At 41.5% G+C, this 21,433-nt stretch overlaps 1 protein-coding gene across 1 annotated transcript in view; it reads left to right on the forward strand.

The window, feature by feature from the left end:
• The window catches only part of LOC140997979 (copine-9-like), a 325,346-nt gene that overhangs the window by 214,094 nt on the left and 89,819 nt on the right, over nucleotides 1-21,433 (forward strand). Inside the window, exon 8 of the mRNA XM_073468074.1 lies at nucleotides 21,218-21,281. Coding sequence (XP_073324175.1) covers nucleotides 21,218-21,281 — 64 coding nt within the window. The remainder of the gene's footprint in view (nucleotides 1-21,217; nucleotides 21,282-21,433) is intronic.

The following is a 21,433-nucleotide window of genomic DNA, read 5'->3' on the forward strand; positions in this document are numbered from 1 at the left end:
CTGATTGGTTGGTACTCGTTAGCTTTTGTTGGGTTGGTTAGATTTAGGCATGGGGACTAATAATTGGTTAGGGTTAATATCTGGGTAAGCCAATCCGAGGCAGAATAGGGCCCCAAAGTACGGCAAGCAGCAAGTGAGAAAATATATTAGAGGGGAAAAAAGGGGCAATTTATGATTCTCATCGTGTGACATATGAGGATTAGTGTGACCATGTGAAGGTGCTCAATAGTCTCACAGTCAATGTGTGAGTCCTTAATAATTTCATAGTTGACATGCACTGATATTGCAGAAAGAAAGTATTGTACGATGTGGCATTAAACATTAAAAAATGTTGTCACCACATGTAAATTCAGGTTTTAGATGATTGTCTAAAGATTATTGTTCTGAATCAATGGAATTTAATTGTTATTGACATTTAGTCAACACTCATTCAGTGGACAAAGTTTTTCTCAAAAAAAAAAAAAAAAATGTCTCAAACATTAAATTATTATTAAATGTAGGGCTGGGACTTTATCGCGTTAATTACAATCAATTAATTACAGAAAAAAAAACGTGACAAAAAAAATAACGCATTTAATCGCAATTTATTTTTGCACTCCAAACAACGCGGAACGTTGCTCGTTGCACGAGTTCCCAGCAAACCCATAATACTGATGCACAGGACACAACACGAGAAATGGAAACCGATGAGAAGTCGTTGCTGCGTTCGGTGGGCGGAAATAGTTTTAGTTTTAAAAAACTACCGGGTGGAAACCTGGATAAAAGCACAGTTGTGTGCAAATTGTGCAAGAAAGAATTTGCCTATCACCAGAGCACTTCCAGCCTCCGCTACCACCTCAATGCCAAACATGTTGCAGCTAGCACAGACAACGCTCCTAGTTCGAGCAGGCAGTGTCGCCAATCCACACTCGACAAGATGACAGGGTTCAGAGCCAAAATGAGTAAGTCCACGACTGACAAATTAACAAACGCACTGGCGAAGTGGATTGCAGTGGACTGTCGGCCACTCTTGGTGGTAGAAGATCAGGGGCTAGAAGCGGTGCTACAGATAGCGTCGTCTGACCCAACTTATGAACTGCCATGCAGAAAGACAATTTCAAACAAAATTCATCAGCTTTGTGACACTGAAAAGCAAGCGAAAGTAGATTTATTGGAGAAAGCCGAATGTGTTGCTGTGACTGGGGATCATTGGACCTCGGTAAGCAATACAAATTACGTCAGTGTGACTGCACACATTAGTGACGTCACTGACAGGGAATGGCATCTTAAGTCTTTCGCCCTAACCGTGCAGAAGACGACCACCAGGCACTATGCTGAAAACTGCGCGGAGCAGTTTCTCTCTGTGGCAGAAGCCTGGGGAGTTCAACAAAAGGTCACCACAATTGGAACAGAGAGCGCCCAAACCATGATCGCTGCAGCTAGACAGCTCCCATTTGTGCATATGCCATGTGTTGCTCACATTTTGCAAAGAACCATCACTGTTTGCCTTAGTGACAGCTGGTTTGATGATACGCTGGCAAAATGTCGCAAAATAGTGGGTCATTTTAAACACAGCCCTGCTAATACAGAGGAACTACACCAGGAGCAAACAGCACTTGGGCAAAAAAGAGAGCCACTTATACAGGACGTTTCCACAAGGTGGAATTCGACGCTCTATATGATCTCTCGTCTCCTGAAGAACCAAGAGGCTGTGAAGGCTACTCTTTGCAAGCAGAAGCACAAGCTAACCATGCTGACTACAACGGAGTGGGACAAACTACAGAGGCTTGCGACCATTCTTGAACCATGCAGGTAAAAACCCACCTACACCATGAACTGTTTAATATGATGTTTCACTAGTTGGCATCTTTTCCTTTTAAAAGCTTTTTGAATTGACTATTGTTTTTAAGATTAAGATTTAAAAAAAGGAAAAAATCATTTTATTTAATAGAATTTGTACAGTAATAAAAAATAATCCTTTCTTTAACTATCCACTGCAGATATGTGACTGAGCTTCTTGGAGGTGAGACTTATGTCTCATGTTCTGTGGTGTTACCTGCTCTCCGCCACCTGGACAGCACCATGGAGGTCTCTGATGAGGACCCAGCCTACACGGTGAGGTTCAAGGCTGCCATCTCAAAGGATCTATCCCAACGTCAAGCAACACTCAACCATGAATGGCTCAAGTTGGCTACAGTACTTGACCCACGCTTCAAGGACTTAAAGTGTCTACTCAAAGGAGAGCGAGAAGGGGTGTGGACCAGCCTTGAGGCACTGCTACCCACCATCAGCGAGACAGACTGCCCACTGCAGTGGTGGTCAACTCGTGCAGGGGCCCATCCACAACTGTCTGTCCTGGCCCGCAAGTATCTGGCTAGCCCTGCCACGTCTGTCCCTTGTGAGAGACTTTTCTCACTTGCAGGTAACATAGTTCAAAAGAAGAGGGCAGCCCTCAGCTCTGAAAATGTCAACATTCTTGTTTGTCTCAGCAACTGGCTGAAAGAGAGGGAGAAATAGGAGGAGAAGTATTGTGATGCCAGGCTAATGGGTTGGTTGTTACTGTTAATTCACACTGAGATGTTAATCAAACTGTTATGGCCTATGTTGCAAAGATTTTTTGCTCAGGACAATGGCAGAATAGGAGGGACTGTCATCAGTTGATGGATCATTTTTGTTTCTTTGTTGTTTTTCAAAACCATTTATGGTAGAAAGGGCACTTTATGTTTAACTGTTGGACTGTTTATTTTATGCCAAGGATATTATTCTAACTATTTTGCAATGTTAGGTTTCCACTTTTCTGGAATGTTCTGTACTAAGTGCTCTTTTTTATTTTAAAAAAACAAAAAAAATGGGTTTAAGACATAAAAAGTTTACAAAAAGTCCTGAAAAAGCTAGAATAAAGCTAACTTGAATTAAGTTTGTGCCTTGTGAACAATGCAATCATAATCTTTATTCATATTGCACTTTATGTTAACTCAGTGATGAAAATAAACACAATTTTGTTGTTTAAGCTCATCTATGTGTCTATTCATTGATTCAGTCATATACCAAAATCCATTTAAATTGAAAAATGTTGATTCTCGTGTCAAATATTGATATGCGATTAATTGAGATTAATTAATTACAAAGCCTCTAATTAATTAGATAAATTTCTTTAATCGAGTCCCACCACTAATTAAATGATGTTTTTTTTAAACACTTATTTGCCCAATCTTTAGAGTTCTTGTCCTGATGTTTAGATCCTGGGTTTAGTTCCTGAGACTGACCATGACATTATTGCTCTTAATGTCAACCGCATCCTTATTCTCTGTGCTTAAAGCTCTCAGATGTCATAGAATCTTGAATATAATTAATTGACTTTGTTGACCTGTCCATTTATGTTTTATTCATATAGATCATTTTATTTATAAGGTCATTCTGATCTGCCATCATTCTATTTGTCCTCAAATCAGCATGATGGAAGGAACTTTTAATGTTTTTTTTATTTTTTATGAACAAAGTATTTGTTCACTTACGCCTTAGGACCTGAGAAGTCTTTAACTTTAAAACCAACCCAGTCTCACATGAAAATGTGTAATAGCTACATTGGTCCACAGGGCAAAATGTAGTAGTTTCACAATAACGCCTCTTAAATGCCTAAACCTATATGCCTCCTCCATTCTGGACTGTATCAACTCCAACATCAACAGTGTTGCCACCCTCAAACAGATCACCACATTCCCTAATCAGAAGCGTTGGATGAACAGAGAGGTCCAACTCCTGCTAAAAGCACGTGACACCGGGTCAGGTGGTGCTCGGGCCTATAGCTCATCCAGGGCTAACCTGAAGAAGGACATCAAAAAGGCCAAGCACAGCCACAAGCTAAGGATCGAGGAACACTTCAAGATCAACTCTGACCCCCGATGCATGTAGGAAGGCATCCAGGACATCACAGGCTACAAACCCACCAACACCTCCTCTCCATCCAGTGACGCCTCCTTACCTAATGAGCTTAACCACTTTTATGGCCGCTTTGACAGGGACAACAAGGAGGTGGCCATCAAGGCTGTGCTCCCTGCAGACCACCAGCCCCTCACACTCTCTCCCACCGACGTGCATGCGGCACTGAGCAGGGTTAATGCACGGAAGGCTGCTGGTCCTGATGGTGTCCCCGGATGTGTCCTCAGGGCCTGTGCTGTGCAGCTGACTGAGGTCTGGACTGACATATTCAACCTGTCACTAGCCCAAAACACTCCACTGCAGCAAGCCTTAATGACTTCCGCCCAGTTGCACTCACCCCCATCATCACAAAGTGCTCCGAGAGGCTGGTCCTGGCTCACCTCAAAACCAGTTTACCATCCACACTGGACCCCTTCCAATTCGCTTACCGCCAGAACAGGAGTATGAAAGATGCCATCTCCACGGTACTTCACTCAGCCCTCTCCCACCTTGACAGCTGTAACACCTATGTGAGAATGCTGTTCATCGACTTCAGTTCAGCATTCAACACCATCATCCCCTCCAAACTGATCACCAAACTCAGTGACCTGGGCATCAATACCTCCCTCTGCAACTGGATCCTGGACTTCCTAACCAACAGACCACAGTCTGTTAGGTTAGATAACCACACCTCCTTAACCCTCACCCTGAGCACAGGCATTCCACAAGGATGTGTGCTGAGCCCCCTCCTTTACTCCCTCTTCACCTACGACTGCACACCTGCACATGGTTCAAACACCATCGTTAAGTTTGCAGACGACACAACGGTGACTGGTCTCATCAGCAATAATGATGAGTTGGCCTACAGGGAGGAGGTCCAGCACCTAACAGCGTGGTGCGCCAGCAATAACTTGGCTCTCAACACCAAGAAGACCAAAGAGCTCATTGTGGACTACAGAAAGACAAATGGTGGCACACACACCCCCATCCATATCAACGGGATGGAGGTTGAGCGTGCCAACCTTGAAGAAATTTTATGAGTACAATATACTGAGTACAGTATTTTGACACTTCCTGTTAAACGGACGTATTTTATTTTGAAAGGGTTTGGTAAACGGAAAAGGAGCAAATGGTAAATTGATTGAGGAAGGTAAACAAGCACATGGATTTAAGGAAATTCACGGATAAAGGAAAATAACTACGGTGTTGAACTAAACTACAAGAGTGATTTATCAGCCCGGTTGAAAGTGGCAACAAGGTAAAGGCTTATGGTACATTTATGTTTGTGTTGAAATTTAAGTTTGTTTTATGTAAAGTAAAGCTAAATGCCACAAGCTAATTATAGATGTATGGACTAATGGCTTTTTATTTGTTTTTATTTTAGCTCTTACGTTGTTGTTGTTGTTGTTGTTGTTGGTCTTAAAGAATTGCTTCGAGGAATAAAATACTTCAGACCACCACCAGTAAAAGCTTCATTAATTTTAACTGGCGCTACACTACTATTTGCAACACACACACAGTAAATTTGACGAGTGGTTAACAACACCGTCGGGTAAACTCAACGTCTTAATTTTACCTTTTCAATGCTGTTTGCATTGGCTGAGATCTATAGGGATGCAGGCGATTAGCTGTGACAGCAAGCGGGCGAAGAGGGATCGGTTACCCTGCCACCCTGGCTTGCTTGAGGCACTGAATTGAATTGAACGTGCGAAGCATTTGGCTAGGAGGGGCAGGTGGGCGAGCGTGTTAAAATGTAGCGCTCTGATTGGCCAAAAGCTTTTCACTCCACTTACACGCAGATTGTTCTGGCTCAGCGGCAAAATCAACTTCATAGATTGAACTTGCTTAGAAACTGAAACCGGCGAACTGCGAGATGCAACAAAATGCGTACCTGGAGAGCAGCAATTCGTACAAGCGTACTTAAGGGTCAAAATGCGTGCCGAGTATGAAAAATGCGTACATGTTGGCAGGTCTGTCAACACCTCCACCCTGATCAAGAAGGCTCACCAGCGTCCCTAAGACCCTGAAGACTAAAGAAGGTCCATCTGTTTCCTCAGATTCTGGTGAACTTCTACCGCTGCACCATCGAGAGCATCTTTACCAACTGTGTCACAGTATGGTATGGCAACTGCTCTGCCTCTGACCGGAAAGCACTGCAGAGGGTGGTGAAAACTGCCCAACGCATCACCGGTCATCGTCAAGGACTGTTCCCACCCCAACCACAGACTGTTCACCCTCCTCCCCCCAGTGACTGATCCCCCCCACCCCACCCGGACACTGCACTACACTGCATTACACTGCACTACTTTTGACTATTTTTCACTTCGACTATTTTTCACTTCATCTATACCCCACCTTTAGTACTGCCAATAACACTTATTTACTGTACAAACTGTATCTTCATTTAGTAATGCCAGTAATATTTATATACTGTACATACTGTACCTAGACCTACTTACACCCTACTTATTTATATACTGTACATACTGTAATATCTGTCTTGCACTATTTATACTGTACATACTCTGCTTTTTGCACTTCTGGTTAGACGCTAACTGCATTTTGTTGTCTCTGTACTTGTGCTGTGCACAATGACAATAAAGTTGAATCTAATGTAATAATCTAATAAATTATGAGATGTCTACCTTTGTTTTTGGCCTGTTCTTTTCTATTGCCTGCGTCCACGTCACGTGACCATCAACTTTCTGGCTGCGAGAACAAAAAACATGGCTGCCATTCCTTTTATTTCCAGTGGAAAATGCAATATTTTAAGATAGGTATTACATTAAAATGTGTTTTAATGACATTGTTATCGAGAAATATGCACTTTATTTTCATAATCCTCACTCAGTGACTTTATGTGGTCTTTAGTTTGTTAGTTTTTACGAAGATTATTGCAGGTTCATCATTAACGTATTCGTATTGTTGATTGATCAAGAACACTTTGGTGTTTTTGTGTTGAGAAATGTTTAGATATCATTTAACTCGACAGTAAGGAGCATACTTCCGGGTAGCGGGTCCTCCGGTCCACCCACAGGACTGACGCGAAACATTTACTGTACTGATGAAATTATAAATATATATATAAATTGACCCAGTGCCCATTTCTCTCTCACACAGTGGTGGGTAAGGTTTGAAATAAATAAATGAATGAAACAATGGCAATTAACGTCTGGGTTATGCTAGCCGTCGGAAATCCACAGAAGAAGTAAAAATACGTCATCTGTGTGGCGCTGTAAAATTGGCGTTTTTTATTGAAAGAACACCATCAAACAGCTACATAAAAGAACACAAATAATATAACAGCCCAGATTACTACACAAAGCAAAAAACGATACAAACAACATGCAAGTCGTGGTTTCTGCCGTAGCATCGTCTATAGCAACCACCATAGCAATGATATTGTAACAGCCCCACAATTTTCTGGCGAAACCTGCAATAATCTTCATAAAAACTAACAAACTAAAGACCACATACATTCACTGAGCGAGGATTTTGAAAATAAAGTCCATATTTCTCAATAAAAATGTCATCAAAACACATTTTAATGTAAAACCTAACCCTAACACTAACCCTATCTTAAAATACTGTTTCGCAGAGAAGTTGTCCAGTGGCAGTAAATGTACAGTACAGGTGACAGTTGACCATGAATAAACTCTGCATCTCCTCAATACACAGCTATCACTGTCCCTGCTAATATTCATACTACTGCTTTTCCATGCTCACGATATCCATGCTAGTGATGTTGACCTTGTTAGGATGGCAGTCTGGTTGTGATGGTAATGTGATACTATTAACCACGCCTCCATTTCCTGTTTAAGAGAGAGCATCGACTGTTAGTCAGAAAGAGAAAACCTGACTGGAGGATAAATTTAAGTATATGGTAGCCTACATATGCCAAAGGCCTTTGAAGTCACCACAATTGCAACAATTTTTACTTCCCACTTTTCTTCTCAGACTTTTTGTTACCTATGTAAAAATATCTATGTGTGATATTTTCAGGGATATGACCTACAAGTGTCTGCCATCACAAACCACTTTAAGTTTTTCAATACAGAAAACAAGTTGTTAGTTGTAGCAGCGTGAGGTTGTAACATGGCTAAAAGGCAGCATTAAACAAATAGTTTTCATGGCAAGTCAATAATATTACTTTATTATATAAATGTATTTCATAGCAAGAATGTGACAGTAGGGAGTGCTGCAGTACTGTGTGCACCACATTACAGTTTAGCTTCACTTACCTGTTACCTGTTGATGATTGCCATCCTTATTCCTCCTGTGTGATCCTGTGTGTGATGTTTCCAGTATAAAGTTAATGACCAAATGTAGGTGCCTGTTGCTCTGATGTTAATTGTTAATAAGGCGATGACATATGCTAATGAGTCTGTCATGATGAGAGCTAATTCCACTTTAGCACCGTTGCTAATGCTGTAACTTATTCATGAAAGTTTAAGCTAACTGCTTTGGTAATTGCAATCCATCATAAGTTTGAGTTGAAGTGGGTTTGTTTACACTGCTGAGAAGAACTAATAACATCTCCAGATGGGAGGAGATGTCCGTGGATGCCATTAAGTGATTCTCGCATCTAGCCACAATGTGGTCCCCATTGTTTTTGTAACCTGGTTAATAGGTGAAGTCAGCTCTTTCAACTCATGATTGTAATTATATTTCATTTGTATTTTGGTTAAAATAATTGTTGCAATGTAAATTCATTTGTCTTTAAATTACATGTGGTGGGTTTGATATGGTATATATCTAAGCATTTTATTTATGTTTGGCAGTAGTTATATGTTGTAACTGTGTATTTGCAGTTCCTAATGGTAATTTATTTGTTATTGTTATAGACTGCTGACAATACCGAGCGAAAATAAATCTGGCTGGACCACACTTTGGTTCAAAGAAGAAATTACATCTCCTCATCTCTATTCCTGTGTCCTGACTGATACACCACCCTGTTAACTGTTAAACCCTATACAAGCTAGCCCTGATTAATTACCTCACAAACACAGGTCCTTTGAGCTAGATAACAGTATTCAGAATGGATGTGGATGAAGAGATGTACCCTGGTGTGAGGTCGACCTGCTAGATTTCAGGATTATGAAGTGGGGTATATGGGATATTGTCAAGGTGACCTGTCACAGTGGAGCCAACTATCTCCTATCTCAGAGGGTAAAGTGTTTCATCCAGAGATGCTGCTCATCATGGGATTCCTCGGCTAGCCTCAAGCTGCATCCAGAGGAGAGATTGGGATCGTGATGTCCTACCTGAACACACACCCTCATACCAGAGAGGGCTATACATGGATTCCCACTTCCATAACTCAGAACTATTCAATAGTTCTGAGAAGAACTAGAGAATGCCCTGACCCTAGTGACTTTGCAAGGCTGGGCATCGCTTTAGAGAACTTACTCCCACCCAAAGCTTCAGAACTGTTCAAGTATCAAATACTTGTGGACCATCTAAAGCTGGGGGAAGCTAAACAAATAGCTGATGACTACCTAAATTTACTAACCCCTTATACAGACACCATGGCACACCATTGGCCAACCCCACCAATTTGCTTCAAGGAACATAGCCAGTGTCCTAGATGCCCCTGAAGTCAAGGTGTTCCAGAAGTTCTTCCTCCAGATACAGTCAGTAGTAGGCCTGTTGCAGAAAAATCAAACTGAACTGTGGTTCACACGTGGCCCAACTTCAGCCACCACCAGTTCAAGCAGCCTGGAGCTACCCATACCCTATATGATTTATCAGGTTTATTATTGGCTCCGCTATGAGTCATGGTGTCAGGGCTTCGACAATCAAGCAACTGGAAGTCTCAGAAAGGCAGAGCGCAGAGCGATAGTCGTCCTGGAAAACAAACAGTGAGAGTCTTACATGGTGCCAGAGAGCCTTCTGAAACTTCCACCCTACCACACAAAGAGAGTTCATCGAAGAAGAAAGTCCAGAGCAAGTGCTACTGCCCCTACTGCAGAAGCATCTAACATTACCTCAGTCAGTGCAGTGATGTTGCTAAATTCTCTACAGACCAGCTGAAAGAGTGGATCCAGGTGAATAAATGGTCCTGGCGTTGTGCACGAAATCATCAAGCAGCCCAGTGTACGTTGAAGAAGCCCTGCAATCTCTGTCAGGGAAAAAAAACCCTCTTGGCTCTCCACAAGATAAACGAGGTCAGAGAAGGATAATAGAGATGTTGCAGTCAAGGAAGAGAGCTGCTTAACCACCTCTGCCTCTCACTCCCTCTACCTCGAGCGACCCGGAGCTGGGAATAGGAATCATGTCGAAGGTCGTTCCTGTGCTTGTGCATTATGGAGAGCAGACCCTTGACACCTTCGCCATCCTCGACGATTGTTCTGTGAGGACTATGCTGTTACCATCAGCAGCTGAGTTTCTGGGTATGAAAGGCACTCCTGAAGATCTCCCTCTCCATACAGTCAGTCTGGATATCCAGGTACTCCACAGCCACACAGTGTCTTTCCCTGTCTCCCCAGCTGCCAGCCCTCAGACCAGCTATAGGATCAATGGTGCCTTTAGAGCTAGACGCCTCAGCCTGGGCTAGCATACCTACTCTGTTGACCACCTTCAGAAGAAGTTCAACTACCTTCGCAGCATTCCCATACCTGCTCTAAGCAAAGCCAAGCCCTCCCTCCTTATATCTAACCAACCCCATCTCATCTCATCTCTCAACAACATTGAGCCAATCAGACTTGGTAGCCCAGCCACAGCCCCCACCAGACTTCAAGGACACTTCAAGGCCCCATCCACCACAAGGTGCAGCCAGCTCACTCTACACAGTGTTTGTTCACCTCAGATCCACCGCTGCTGGATGATCTATACAAGCATGTTAAAAAAGGCTCTGGCAAGAGGATACCATACCTTACCGGCCTTGTCTTTAACTACTCTCATTAACACCTCAAGCAGACTCTTAACCAGTACCTGTTACCTGGCCCTACTCTTGATGCCTCCTTGTTAGTAGTCCTGGGGCCAAATGTATAAACCATGTGTACACACGCAGGTTTCCAAATGTATAAAAATCCACGGGCGCGCCACTTTCCATGCAGATTTCCAAATGTATAAAGATTCACAGAGGGTTAGAATGTGCGCACTGGTACACATCTTTAATACCATGAGCTGTTTTTTCACTAAATTGTGTTAGGATTACATCTTTAGTTTAAAAAACCTTCACTATGATCACACAGTGATGCACAAGTTGTTATCCTTGTTTTTTCCTGTATAATTGGGGAGGAAGAATATCTTCAAATGTAACTGGCACTATTTAAGGGCTGTAGCCATGCAAAATGGCCATGCCACATGATACAATAGTTGCTTTGGTGTTGCGAGAAGACATTGCCAATGCATAATTTAGGCTAGAGCAAGTTTTCAAGGACCATACTGATGATCTGGCCCATGATGATAACCGCTCATCAAGTGGAGAGAACGCAGGGATCCCCTCTCATCTTACAGTATCTTGCACACTCTCACTGTGTGCAGAGATGCATCTCTCGGCCTCTCACTTGAAATCAGACCAGTTTTTTTTTACTCCCCCAAAGTATGACTCTGAATTCGTGGTATTCACTGCTTCTGTCACTTTTTGCCATCTCACTTGCTTCATTTCTGACTGACTGAACTGAAGCCCCCAAATAATACTCTTTTGGTCAGTTTGATCAGTCATTACTTCAAGTTCACGGTCCATAAAATTACGCTTGCTGTTCTTCAACTGCTTCTTCGCTTCATACATTTCTCCACAACACGAAACTAAATTCTGGCCCTTTATATATAAACCAGGTTTTTGGGGGCATGTTTAGAGCCATTTATAGTAAATTGTTGGGAGACAGCCAGACAGCTCGTGCTTGTGCGTAAGATTTTAGGATGATTGAGGTATATGAGGAAAAGACACATGTGAAGAGATGTAAGTGGGGTTTTATAAATCTGACAAAAAGATTGCATATGCATGTTTCCAGATTTCTACACCTGAATATAAACAGAGTTTTATACATTTTGCCCCTGGTGAGGTTGCGTGAACATCCCGTAGCAGTTTGTGGAGACATAAAGGGGATGTTTCCCCTCTCTGATGATTGTCCCCTGCTAAGGTTCCTATGGTGCGCCTTAAGGGTGGATGAGGCCCCAAGGACATTTGAATGGAAGGTCCTGCCTTTTAGGACAACCTGCAGCCCCTGCTGCGTGACGTACATACTGCAGTGCCATGTTGTCGACCACAGCCAGCGTGACGACCTTGTGAGATTCTCTGTTGAGAAGTGCTTCTATGCCGACAACTGCCTGCAGAGTGAGCATACCCCAGAGAAAGTCAAGCTGTTGGTGGATTGGCTCGGAGATCTTCTAGCCTCAGCCAGCTTTGAGCTACATCACTGGGCTTGCAATGATACCAGTGTCCTGAGCCACTTGCCTCAAGAAGCCAGATCAGAAAGCTTGGACCTGTGGCGAGCACAAGATAAGTCAAAACCTCTCAAATGGACACCTGGCTTCAGCTGGAATCGGGAGACAGACTCCTTGGTCCACAAACACAGTCCTGTGGTCTATGACACAACAACACTGAGGAACATTTATTGAGTCCTAGCCTCTCAAAATGACCCCTTGGGTTACCTGTTAACATTCACCACTCGAGCAAAGCTCATTGTCCGGCAGCTGTGGGATAAGCAGCACAGTTGGGACAGCTCAAATATACCCTCAGAACTCCTGCAAGTCTGGTCCAGCTGGGAGGCTGAACTTGAGACCCTACCTCTCCTTACCTTCCCACGTGCCAGCCTAGAGGATGCCACATGTGAAGTACACATCTTCGCAGACGCCTCAGAGCAAGCTTATGGAGCCTTGGCCTACCACACCAATTTTTGTCTCTGTTCAGGCTGCTGTAACATAAATTTAGTGGAGTCCTTTTTTGTCAATCATCTGAACTGCTTGATGAACTTTACATTCCCTTTTTAAAACTTCATCCTCCTCTAGCTAGCCACTTTCAGGCTAGAAGAAGAAAAATTTAAGAACACAAGAGGCTGCTAAACTTTTCTAAATTTTCTCACTCCTTGCGCTTTAGCGCCGCTGGTTTGTACTTTCCCTCCATTTTACCTCCTAGATCAATTACAAAACACATCAGTCATGCAGAATTTGGCTGATCAACATTAACCTTATCATTCAGCCAATAGAGCTGTCGCATCAGCCCACATTTTCCATCAAGCTTGAGCTTGACAGGGTATTTTGTTAAGATCGCTGTTTAAAGTTCCAACATGAAAATGTTACAAATTATACTGTTTGTCAGTCTTGGTAGTATTTGTGTCAGTTCAGAACTTGATGGTTTATATTTATAATCATCATTTTTATGTTGGTTTATAATTTTAATCATGAGTGAAAAGGATCTTACATTTCTCAGCTGTATTTTAGAAGTGTGTTTTGACTAGTGGGGGTCAAATTACTAACAAAAGAGATTACTGATTGCACATGCTGAGTCGCGTAAACATTTAGACTTCTGTGACCTGTGGTCAGACGCGGATTAATGCACAGGCTTCCCTAGGCTGCAGCCTAGGGGCCCCACGTGTGGAGGGGCCATGGCGTCACAGCCGTGGGGGACTTTTAAAACAAGGTGATTTCATCCCCCCGACTTTCTCCTAAGGTATTAAACCGTTTGCCCGCCCTCGCGGTGTACCAGTGTACTAAAATGGAGCGCACCTCAGTCCCCCATACATGAAAACCCATTGGCCAAGTTAGATTGATTGACAGCCATCAAGCCAGTCACAGCCATTTGACCAAACCCACTAGTCCCGCCCCCCGGGAAAGTAAACATGTACATGCTAACACGGAGCTGCCATCACTCGCTGCCGCAGACAGCGAACAGAGCAGAGGTATGAAACGGTTATTTAACTACTTAATAATGTAGAATTTTGTCTGTAAATAACTAAACTATGTCTTGCTTTGTGGCATGTCCGCTAATATTAAGCAAGCCAGGTGGCAAACAAAGTTAATGCAAGCCAGGTAAAGTTAATGGTAACTGACAGATAGTTTTCTAGAGACATCCACTGATTTTGATATTATTCAACATTATCATTATTCTTTTTGTTAGGAATGCCAAACAGGAAGAGGCAGCAGAAGATTGACTTCTTTTTCAAGTCAAGTTGTCATTTAATTGGAGTTATGTGACAGGAGGGAAACAGAAAGCTAGCTTTCAATCCATAAATGCACTAGTTCAATTTATGGTAGTACATTCATATTCTTGCATTGATGCCATGTAGGTGTTCATTTACGTAACTTAAAGCTATTTGTTGGAGCTTAAAACCTTCTTTTCAATGAAGAAAATCTCCTACATCAACTCATCCCTGTTACTGCTCTCAGAAACTAGAAAAGAATAGAAATGAAGACAATGAAATGCAATAAAACTATTAAAATCTTAAATAATAAGAGGAATAAAATAATATAGAGTACAATAAAGGCTAGGATGAAAGTTAGTTAAAACAGATTAGAACAACAAAATATATGTAAAATAATTAATAAAAAGCAGATAAAAGAACAACAAAAGAATTGAATGTTTCCTAATCAAAATCAAGGCTGTTTGTTCTAAGTTTACATGTTCAGGAATATTAACGCTGAGTTCTTTATGTAGGATGTTTCTGAGGAAGGGAAGTTCAGGAGTCAGGACAAAGGAGAGCATGGAGAAGATGAGGGAGAGAACAGGAGAGAAGTTGGAGAGAAGACAAGAGGGGGAGAACACAGGAGAAGAGAGGGAGAACACAAAAGAAGGAGAAGGGGAGAACATGAGAGAAGGAGAGGGAGATAACACAAGAGAAGAGGGAGGAACACAGTGTTCTTGCCAATTTCACTCACTCACACTTGTTCTTTAATAAGACATATACATTAATTTCTTAATACCATGGTATGTGATTGCTTGTGAATATATAGTATCTTAGGTTAAAGAGCGTTGTGCTATAACGTACATTTTGAATGCAATATTATTGGCATATCCTAGTGAAGAAAATCTAGAAATGCATCGCATTAGATTTGGAGACTGAAACAGGGGCCAAAGGTGGTTGCGGTGCTCATGTGCTACCCCAGAACCCCCCACATTTAAAATTGCTGCTCCACCCCTGTGGAGGGGTCCTTGAATTGGTCAGATTATTTTTTAGAAATTTAAATACACTTGTATAATTATGGTACTTGTACAATAATGGAAAAATTCATTGACCTCTATTGGTCCATGGGGTAATAAACAAACAAAACAGCCCTGATTGGGCAGACACGGGTCACCTCATCCAATCAAGCTAATCGATTCGATTTGACCTACCTGTATGCTAACTGGAGTGTGTGTGGATCATGTTTGCCAAATATTCTCCTGCACTGTTACACATGGTGCAAAATTACATTTTTTCTGGGAGCGCATGATGCATAAGGGGGGCCCCACATAAAAAATAGCCTAGGGGCCCATGACTACCTTAATCCTCCTCTGCCTGTGGTCCTTATGTCTTTACTTAATAATGTTAATGCCTTGCACTGTAAAGTGGGGTGACAACATTTCGATTTTGATTTAGCTCCACAACAAGCACAGCTTTACATTCCAAACTATCCCTGGATCTCTGTTTTACTTAGTCAATGCCATTTTTCCCTGCAGAGTGGATGGATCCTGCTGATATTTCTTAGGGATGTTTACTACTGTACTGGCCAAATGCCAACATAATGATGTCATGTTGACATTTACATAGCAAGAGAAAATGTGTGTTTCAACCGTAGTGCACTTTCAGGATTTAATGTGACTCTCATGACATTCTTTGTAAAACTGGTGATAAATCTCTGACCAAGATTTATTTAAATTTTTTACCTGATCTAGAATTACTAAAAAGGCTTCAACAAAGTTAATGGTTTGTTAGAACTGGGGTTTTTGTAGCTCTGACCATTGCTTCAAAGATAACACTGTGCTCAACCAATTGCAGAGATCTGAGAACATGACGAGCAGTTGGACAATCATAGAGGTTGTAAACAAACCACAAGTTTAGCCAAATTAGCTCCTATTTTTTGTCTGGAGACCAGCACTATAAACAAGTAAGTCTGTGACTTACTCAGTGATTGAGTGAGTAATGAAGTTGCACCATTGATTGATCGCCATCGGCTGTTGCTCTTTCAAAATAAGTTCATGAAAAGTGTCATCGAAACTGCTTAAAGAAGTAATGAAGCCACTAGTGTTGCACCTCCATGAAGTCAGGACTGAGAGACAATTTAAAAGTACATTGACTATGTTACTTTCCACTGGCATGAATATATTATTCTTCAATCATCTCAGTCACACACCCCGACATCAAAGACACTGTATCATCACCTATTGCAGACAACAGTGGGAGCTATAGGGCGCTCCTCTGATTCACAGCGCTTTGAAAGTGAAGAAAATGCATTAATTTCCATGCATTTATTTACAGTTCTGACAGGGATCCCCTACACTGTACACGTAGTCAGGAAGTCAATGGTTTGCTGCCCACGTTCATTGTGAAAGGCCTGGTTCATCATGTTGTATACTCTCCACAGGAACATGATGTCCTTATGTGGCCACAGAGACGTTATGTAATGTACATTTAGTCTTGGGAAAGTCAGGCCTACATAACTCAACTTGATTTTACATGACTGTTTGCTTTCTCAGTTCATTGAGTTACTATAGAAGTAGAGTGAGATGAACACAACACTGTGTTAGATGAGATTCCTGATGAAATACAGCAGTATTATTAGGTAATCTCTTGAAAGTCTGCAGATTAATTTGTAGCCATCAGATAAATACAGTGGAGTAAAAGAAAATAAGTATACAAAGAGTATAATTTCTCACGGAATGATATTATGACTCAAGTAAAAGTTGAGTACAGTACATGAGCATGTCTTTAATTACCTGCATGTTTTCATTCAAAATTATTTTCCTGGTAATACAAATCCTTTGTGGAGGACACATCCTACTGTAATCAATTTTTTGTAAAAGTATTCTTCTAAGGTTGTTATTTTACCTTCCTGTGCTGAAAAATAGAGGAATGAAAGTTATACTGCATCAGTGGCAGTCAGGGTTAGAGTTAGGGATTGGAAGGAAAGTAGGAAAGATTTACTTTTTCAGTGGAGGGAATCCCTGTTAGAAGAAAGTTTTCAAATTTTCGATTCTTCATGCACTGGCACGGTCCTCAGAGGTCAGTGACACTGCAAATAAGGGAGCCGAAGAGTCAGTTTTATGGTTTCAGATGAGTTACATAATGTTGCTTTAAAGAAAGGAGTTCAGACTTGAGTTCAAGTGTTTTTAAGCTTGACTCTGACAGTAAGAGTCAACATACGTCTAGATGGTCTGTGCTGCTTCAATTTTGACTATTGTTTTTTTATTGTTTTTGTCTGCCTCATATAAGTTCCCCAGCTTCATGTCAGTGTGATACTAAATTTTTATACATGATCAATTCATTTAAATAACAAAATGACATAGGCTGGGGTGTTCTTTGGTCAGTTTTTGTGTATCACTGTGTCTGTTTAGAGTTGTGCAACTCTGAGTGCGCACGTGTGTTTGTGTTTATGTGTGTGTGTGTGTGTGTGTGTGTGTGTAAAAGCTTGTATAACATTTGTGGGAGTGGGGACCCACATCAGGCAGTGGTGGAAGATGTGGGAGGGAAATGTGTGGGAAAACTCCTGCTAGAGTACTTGACACACACACAGACACACACACACTCACAAACACACACACACACACACACACACACACACACACACATAAACAAACACTTTCTCTGACGACTTCCATCTTTAAGTTATTTTCTTCATCTTTGCCGTATAGATTTATTCTATCCTGCTGTGCTTCTGCTCTAGTAAAGTAGCTGCAGCTCACCACCACTGAACCGTCAGTGTCAGTGTTGTGGCAGGAATGGGAATAGGAGCGAGGAAATAAGTGGCACTATGTGGATGTGTGTGTGTGTGTGTGTGGTACTGTGGGTACCCCCATCACATTGATTGATTAAAAACAAAACCAATCTGAGAGGAAGGAAGTGTGGGAATTAATTCTTGTTTCAGATGAAGGTGTTATATATTATGTGTGTTTGCAATATTCTCATGTGTGGTTTCCTCCAGCATAATTGAGTATCTGCCTGTGTTCTCATGTGTTTGTGCCTGTGTATGTTTCACGGATGTTTACAGTGACATTATGGAATCTCAGCTGGTATTTTAATCACAGCGCAGCATCAGGCGGACTCAAGTGGATGGAACGAATCGCTGTGTCGTGTTGTGAGGTAGAGTCTGACTGGCAGCCATGGGTAATTCTCAAGTGGATGATAAAGGCTTTTCAACTTTTTATCTAGGTTTCACTTGATTTGAGAACTTTTAATTATGCAGCTTTTTCCTGTCAGTGTGTAATCCCCTCACACACAGAGCAGGAGATACTGTGGACCATGAATAGGGGAACATTTGACTAGTGTGGTTATCTAAGATAGTGTTAGCATTTGGACCTGTGTAGATCACAAATACAAATACTGATGATTCGAAGAAAATGAATATATACAATGTTTACACAGAAAAACTTTACATGGAGACACTGAGAAAAAAAATGAACTGAAGAAGTAAATGAATACAGGGGTCTGCAGGAAAAACACATGTTGAAGAACATAGAAACATGTTGGATGTTGAATCTGCTGCTTGGAGCTAAAACACCCACTGGCATATATAAATCTGATTTAGACACAAAAGCCAAGAGGCTTACCTACAAAATAAACATAAAACATGGCAAATCTTACAACTTCCAAGTTTGAAGTCGGGTCAGAGACGGCCTGTAACAGTTCATTCTTCAGCTTGTACTGTTACTGGCCCTTAATAATGCAGTCCATAGTAAAATATACATAACCTTGAGCTTGTGAAATTACAGGCTAAAATGCTGAATTAAGATAGTGAACATTAAACATTATGCCAGCTTTACATGTGCAACTGTGTGGCAATGTTACTTGGAATGCCAAATATGATGTGTTCCTGTTGCAGTGAGGGAAACACTGTGTTAACTTTATTTGTGTCAATCTGATCTGTATCTTTGTGCAATACTATGCATTGTGTGTGTGTGTGTGTGTGTGTGTGTGTGTGTGTGTGTGTGTGTGTGTGTGTGTGTGTGTGTATTTAGGAGTGTGGCTGTTTGTGTTTGTGTGAAAATTCAGACTAATGTCAAAACTTGTGGCAACAGGAAACCGACTGGAGGAAGACAGCAGACAGGTTCCTCTTCCTCAAGGCAAAATTATGTTTGACTTCCTAACTTCCATTCCATCTGTCATCTCTCCGTTATTTTCATCAGCTTCTCTCCTTTTTCCTCTTTTCATTGTATTTTCATGAAGTGGATTCATGCAGTTTGGGATAAGAAGACATTTTCAAAATCACAGGGCATCTTTTTGATGACTGTGTGCAATCCATCCTCTAAAATTCTAAAGCTTCTAAAATTTGATTTGAGTTCAGTCTGAGCATGTCTCTAAAGAAGATAAAAGGAGTTTTAAATATCAGACAGAAGAGTCCTGAGAGCTAGTTTTTCAGTTTGGAGCAGGTTTATTAAACAATGGTGGAAGCACATGAACAACAGCAGCAGCAGAGCATCTTACTGCAGCTTAAACACAGAGCAGTAAACAGCACTGAGCCCCTGCTGCATCTGGGATTCCTCCCTTTGAGAAATGATTTCAGGCCTCGTTGTCTAATCCAGATCCAATTTCAATACAATTACCCAGATTGTTCTGTAATTTATCACTGAAGAAATGAGGAGGTTGGAACTGAGCTGTGAACAGAAGAAGATTGGTGGCGTGCCTCCAGGATAATTTTGAGTGGTTAGGATCTGATCTAAGGTCAGTACAAATATCACTGTCATTACATCCTGTGATTAATTGGCAGATGTAATGTGACTGACTGGAATGGGATCATCATATGGAGGGTTATTGTGTGATTTGCAGCAAAGGATCACATCTACAGTGTGTGAGTTTGGTGTGTCTGCAGGTTCTCTCCTCTCACCGTCCACAATGCCAACCTTTTATTGTTTTCAACAGATATGAATGTGCCTCAGTGCAGTGTGTAACACCTGCTAATGCCAGATGTGTGTTCAGCGTGTGCATCTAATAGAACCAACAAGTGCTCCAGTTAAACAATTACTGACTGTTAAACAACAATACGTTCTTCTAGGCCCTCCAGAACGACACATAATTTGTCATCAATGATCTGATGATCTATCAGCTACATTTACAAGTCACTCTTGTAAAAATGAATCTGTTTTATTTGACAGCGATGCGTTTGGTTACATTTAGGTTTTGGGAAATGTGCTTTTGGGCTCAAATTACTACTTTTAGGGGAGCTTTGTCATCACAATATTAACCGCATGATTAAGGTTACAGATTGATTGTGGTCGTGTTAAGCGGAGAAACCAGGAAATGTGAAACGAAAAACTTTTTTCCTGGCAATGTTTTCTTGATCCATCCTTCCACCCTGACCTGCTCCCTCCATGAACTCGAAACATCACCCAACTTTTCCCTCTGCTTCTGACAGACAGGAGAATCACTAGGAAGGCTTTGTCACATTGTTCTTGGGATGAACGTTTAATAAAAAGATGTACTTCAGTTTCATTCAGACGTCTACATGATGCTCAATGGCTTGCACTTACTTATTGAAATGACTTTGGTCAATTTTTTTGTGGGATTGCAGATGAGTTTGTTACCTTTTTCCTCCCACTTACGTTAGCTAACATTACCAGTCACTATAATGTAAGATGGTGAATTATTATTATGCCACACATCTCCACAAAAAACACACACTATAGATATTATTTGTATTGGACTGATAAATTATCGCCCTGATATTGGGAAATGTATATTTATACATCGGCTATTTAGCACGCTCACTGAAATGCTAGCCAATGATTGAGTCAATGATATGAAGTCAAATTCCCTTTCTTAACCTCGGGTGTGGATAAATTACAGGTTAGAAACTTCTTTTCATAATACAAAGATGTGATATTATCACCTATCTTATAGGTATCAGCCGTGAAAAGCCGGCAATTATCGATATTAACTGAACAATTCACTATCGTGCATCCCAGGACATTATACAAGATATCATGACAAGCGAAGACTGCACTCCCTGTAGTGGCCTTATTAATTATGACTCTTGTCTGTTGGGAGCAAGGAGGAAGTCAGCTGACAAAGTCCTTACAGGGAGAAGGCAAAACACTACTGATGAGAGAGTGGAGACACTCCAAGAAATCAACTCCCTAACCACGAATAACTGCAGGACCAGTCTGTATTGCTTTTGTACTCCTCCACTGTTTCTCAGCCTCTTTCTCTCTCTCTCTCTCTCTCTCTGTCTGTCTGTCTCTCAGTGGGATTCCTGGGAAGAAGTGTGGAACTATCATCTTCACAGCTGAGGAGCTCAGTAACTGCCGGGTTAGTATCAGATCAGGATCCTGTGTGTCTCTAGGCTTATACACACACACACACACACGCACGCACGCACGCACGCACACACACACACACACACACACACAGTGTGAGGTCACACATTAAGCACTACAGTCTGAATTCATGACAGTCACGTT

The sequence above is a fragment of the Pagrus major genome, chromosome 6 (assembly GCF_040436345.1).
Source record: "Pagrus major chromosome 6, Pma_NU_1.0".
Classification (NCBI taxonomy): Eukaryota; Metazoa; Chordata; class Actinopteri; order Spariformes; family Sparidae; genus Pagrus; species Pagrus major.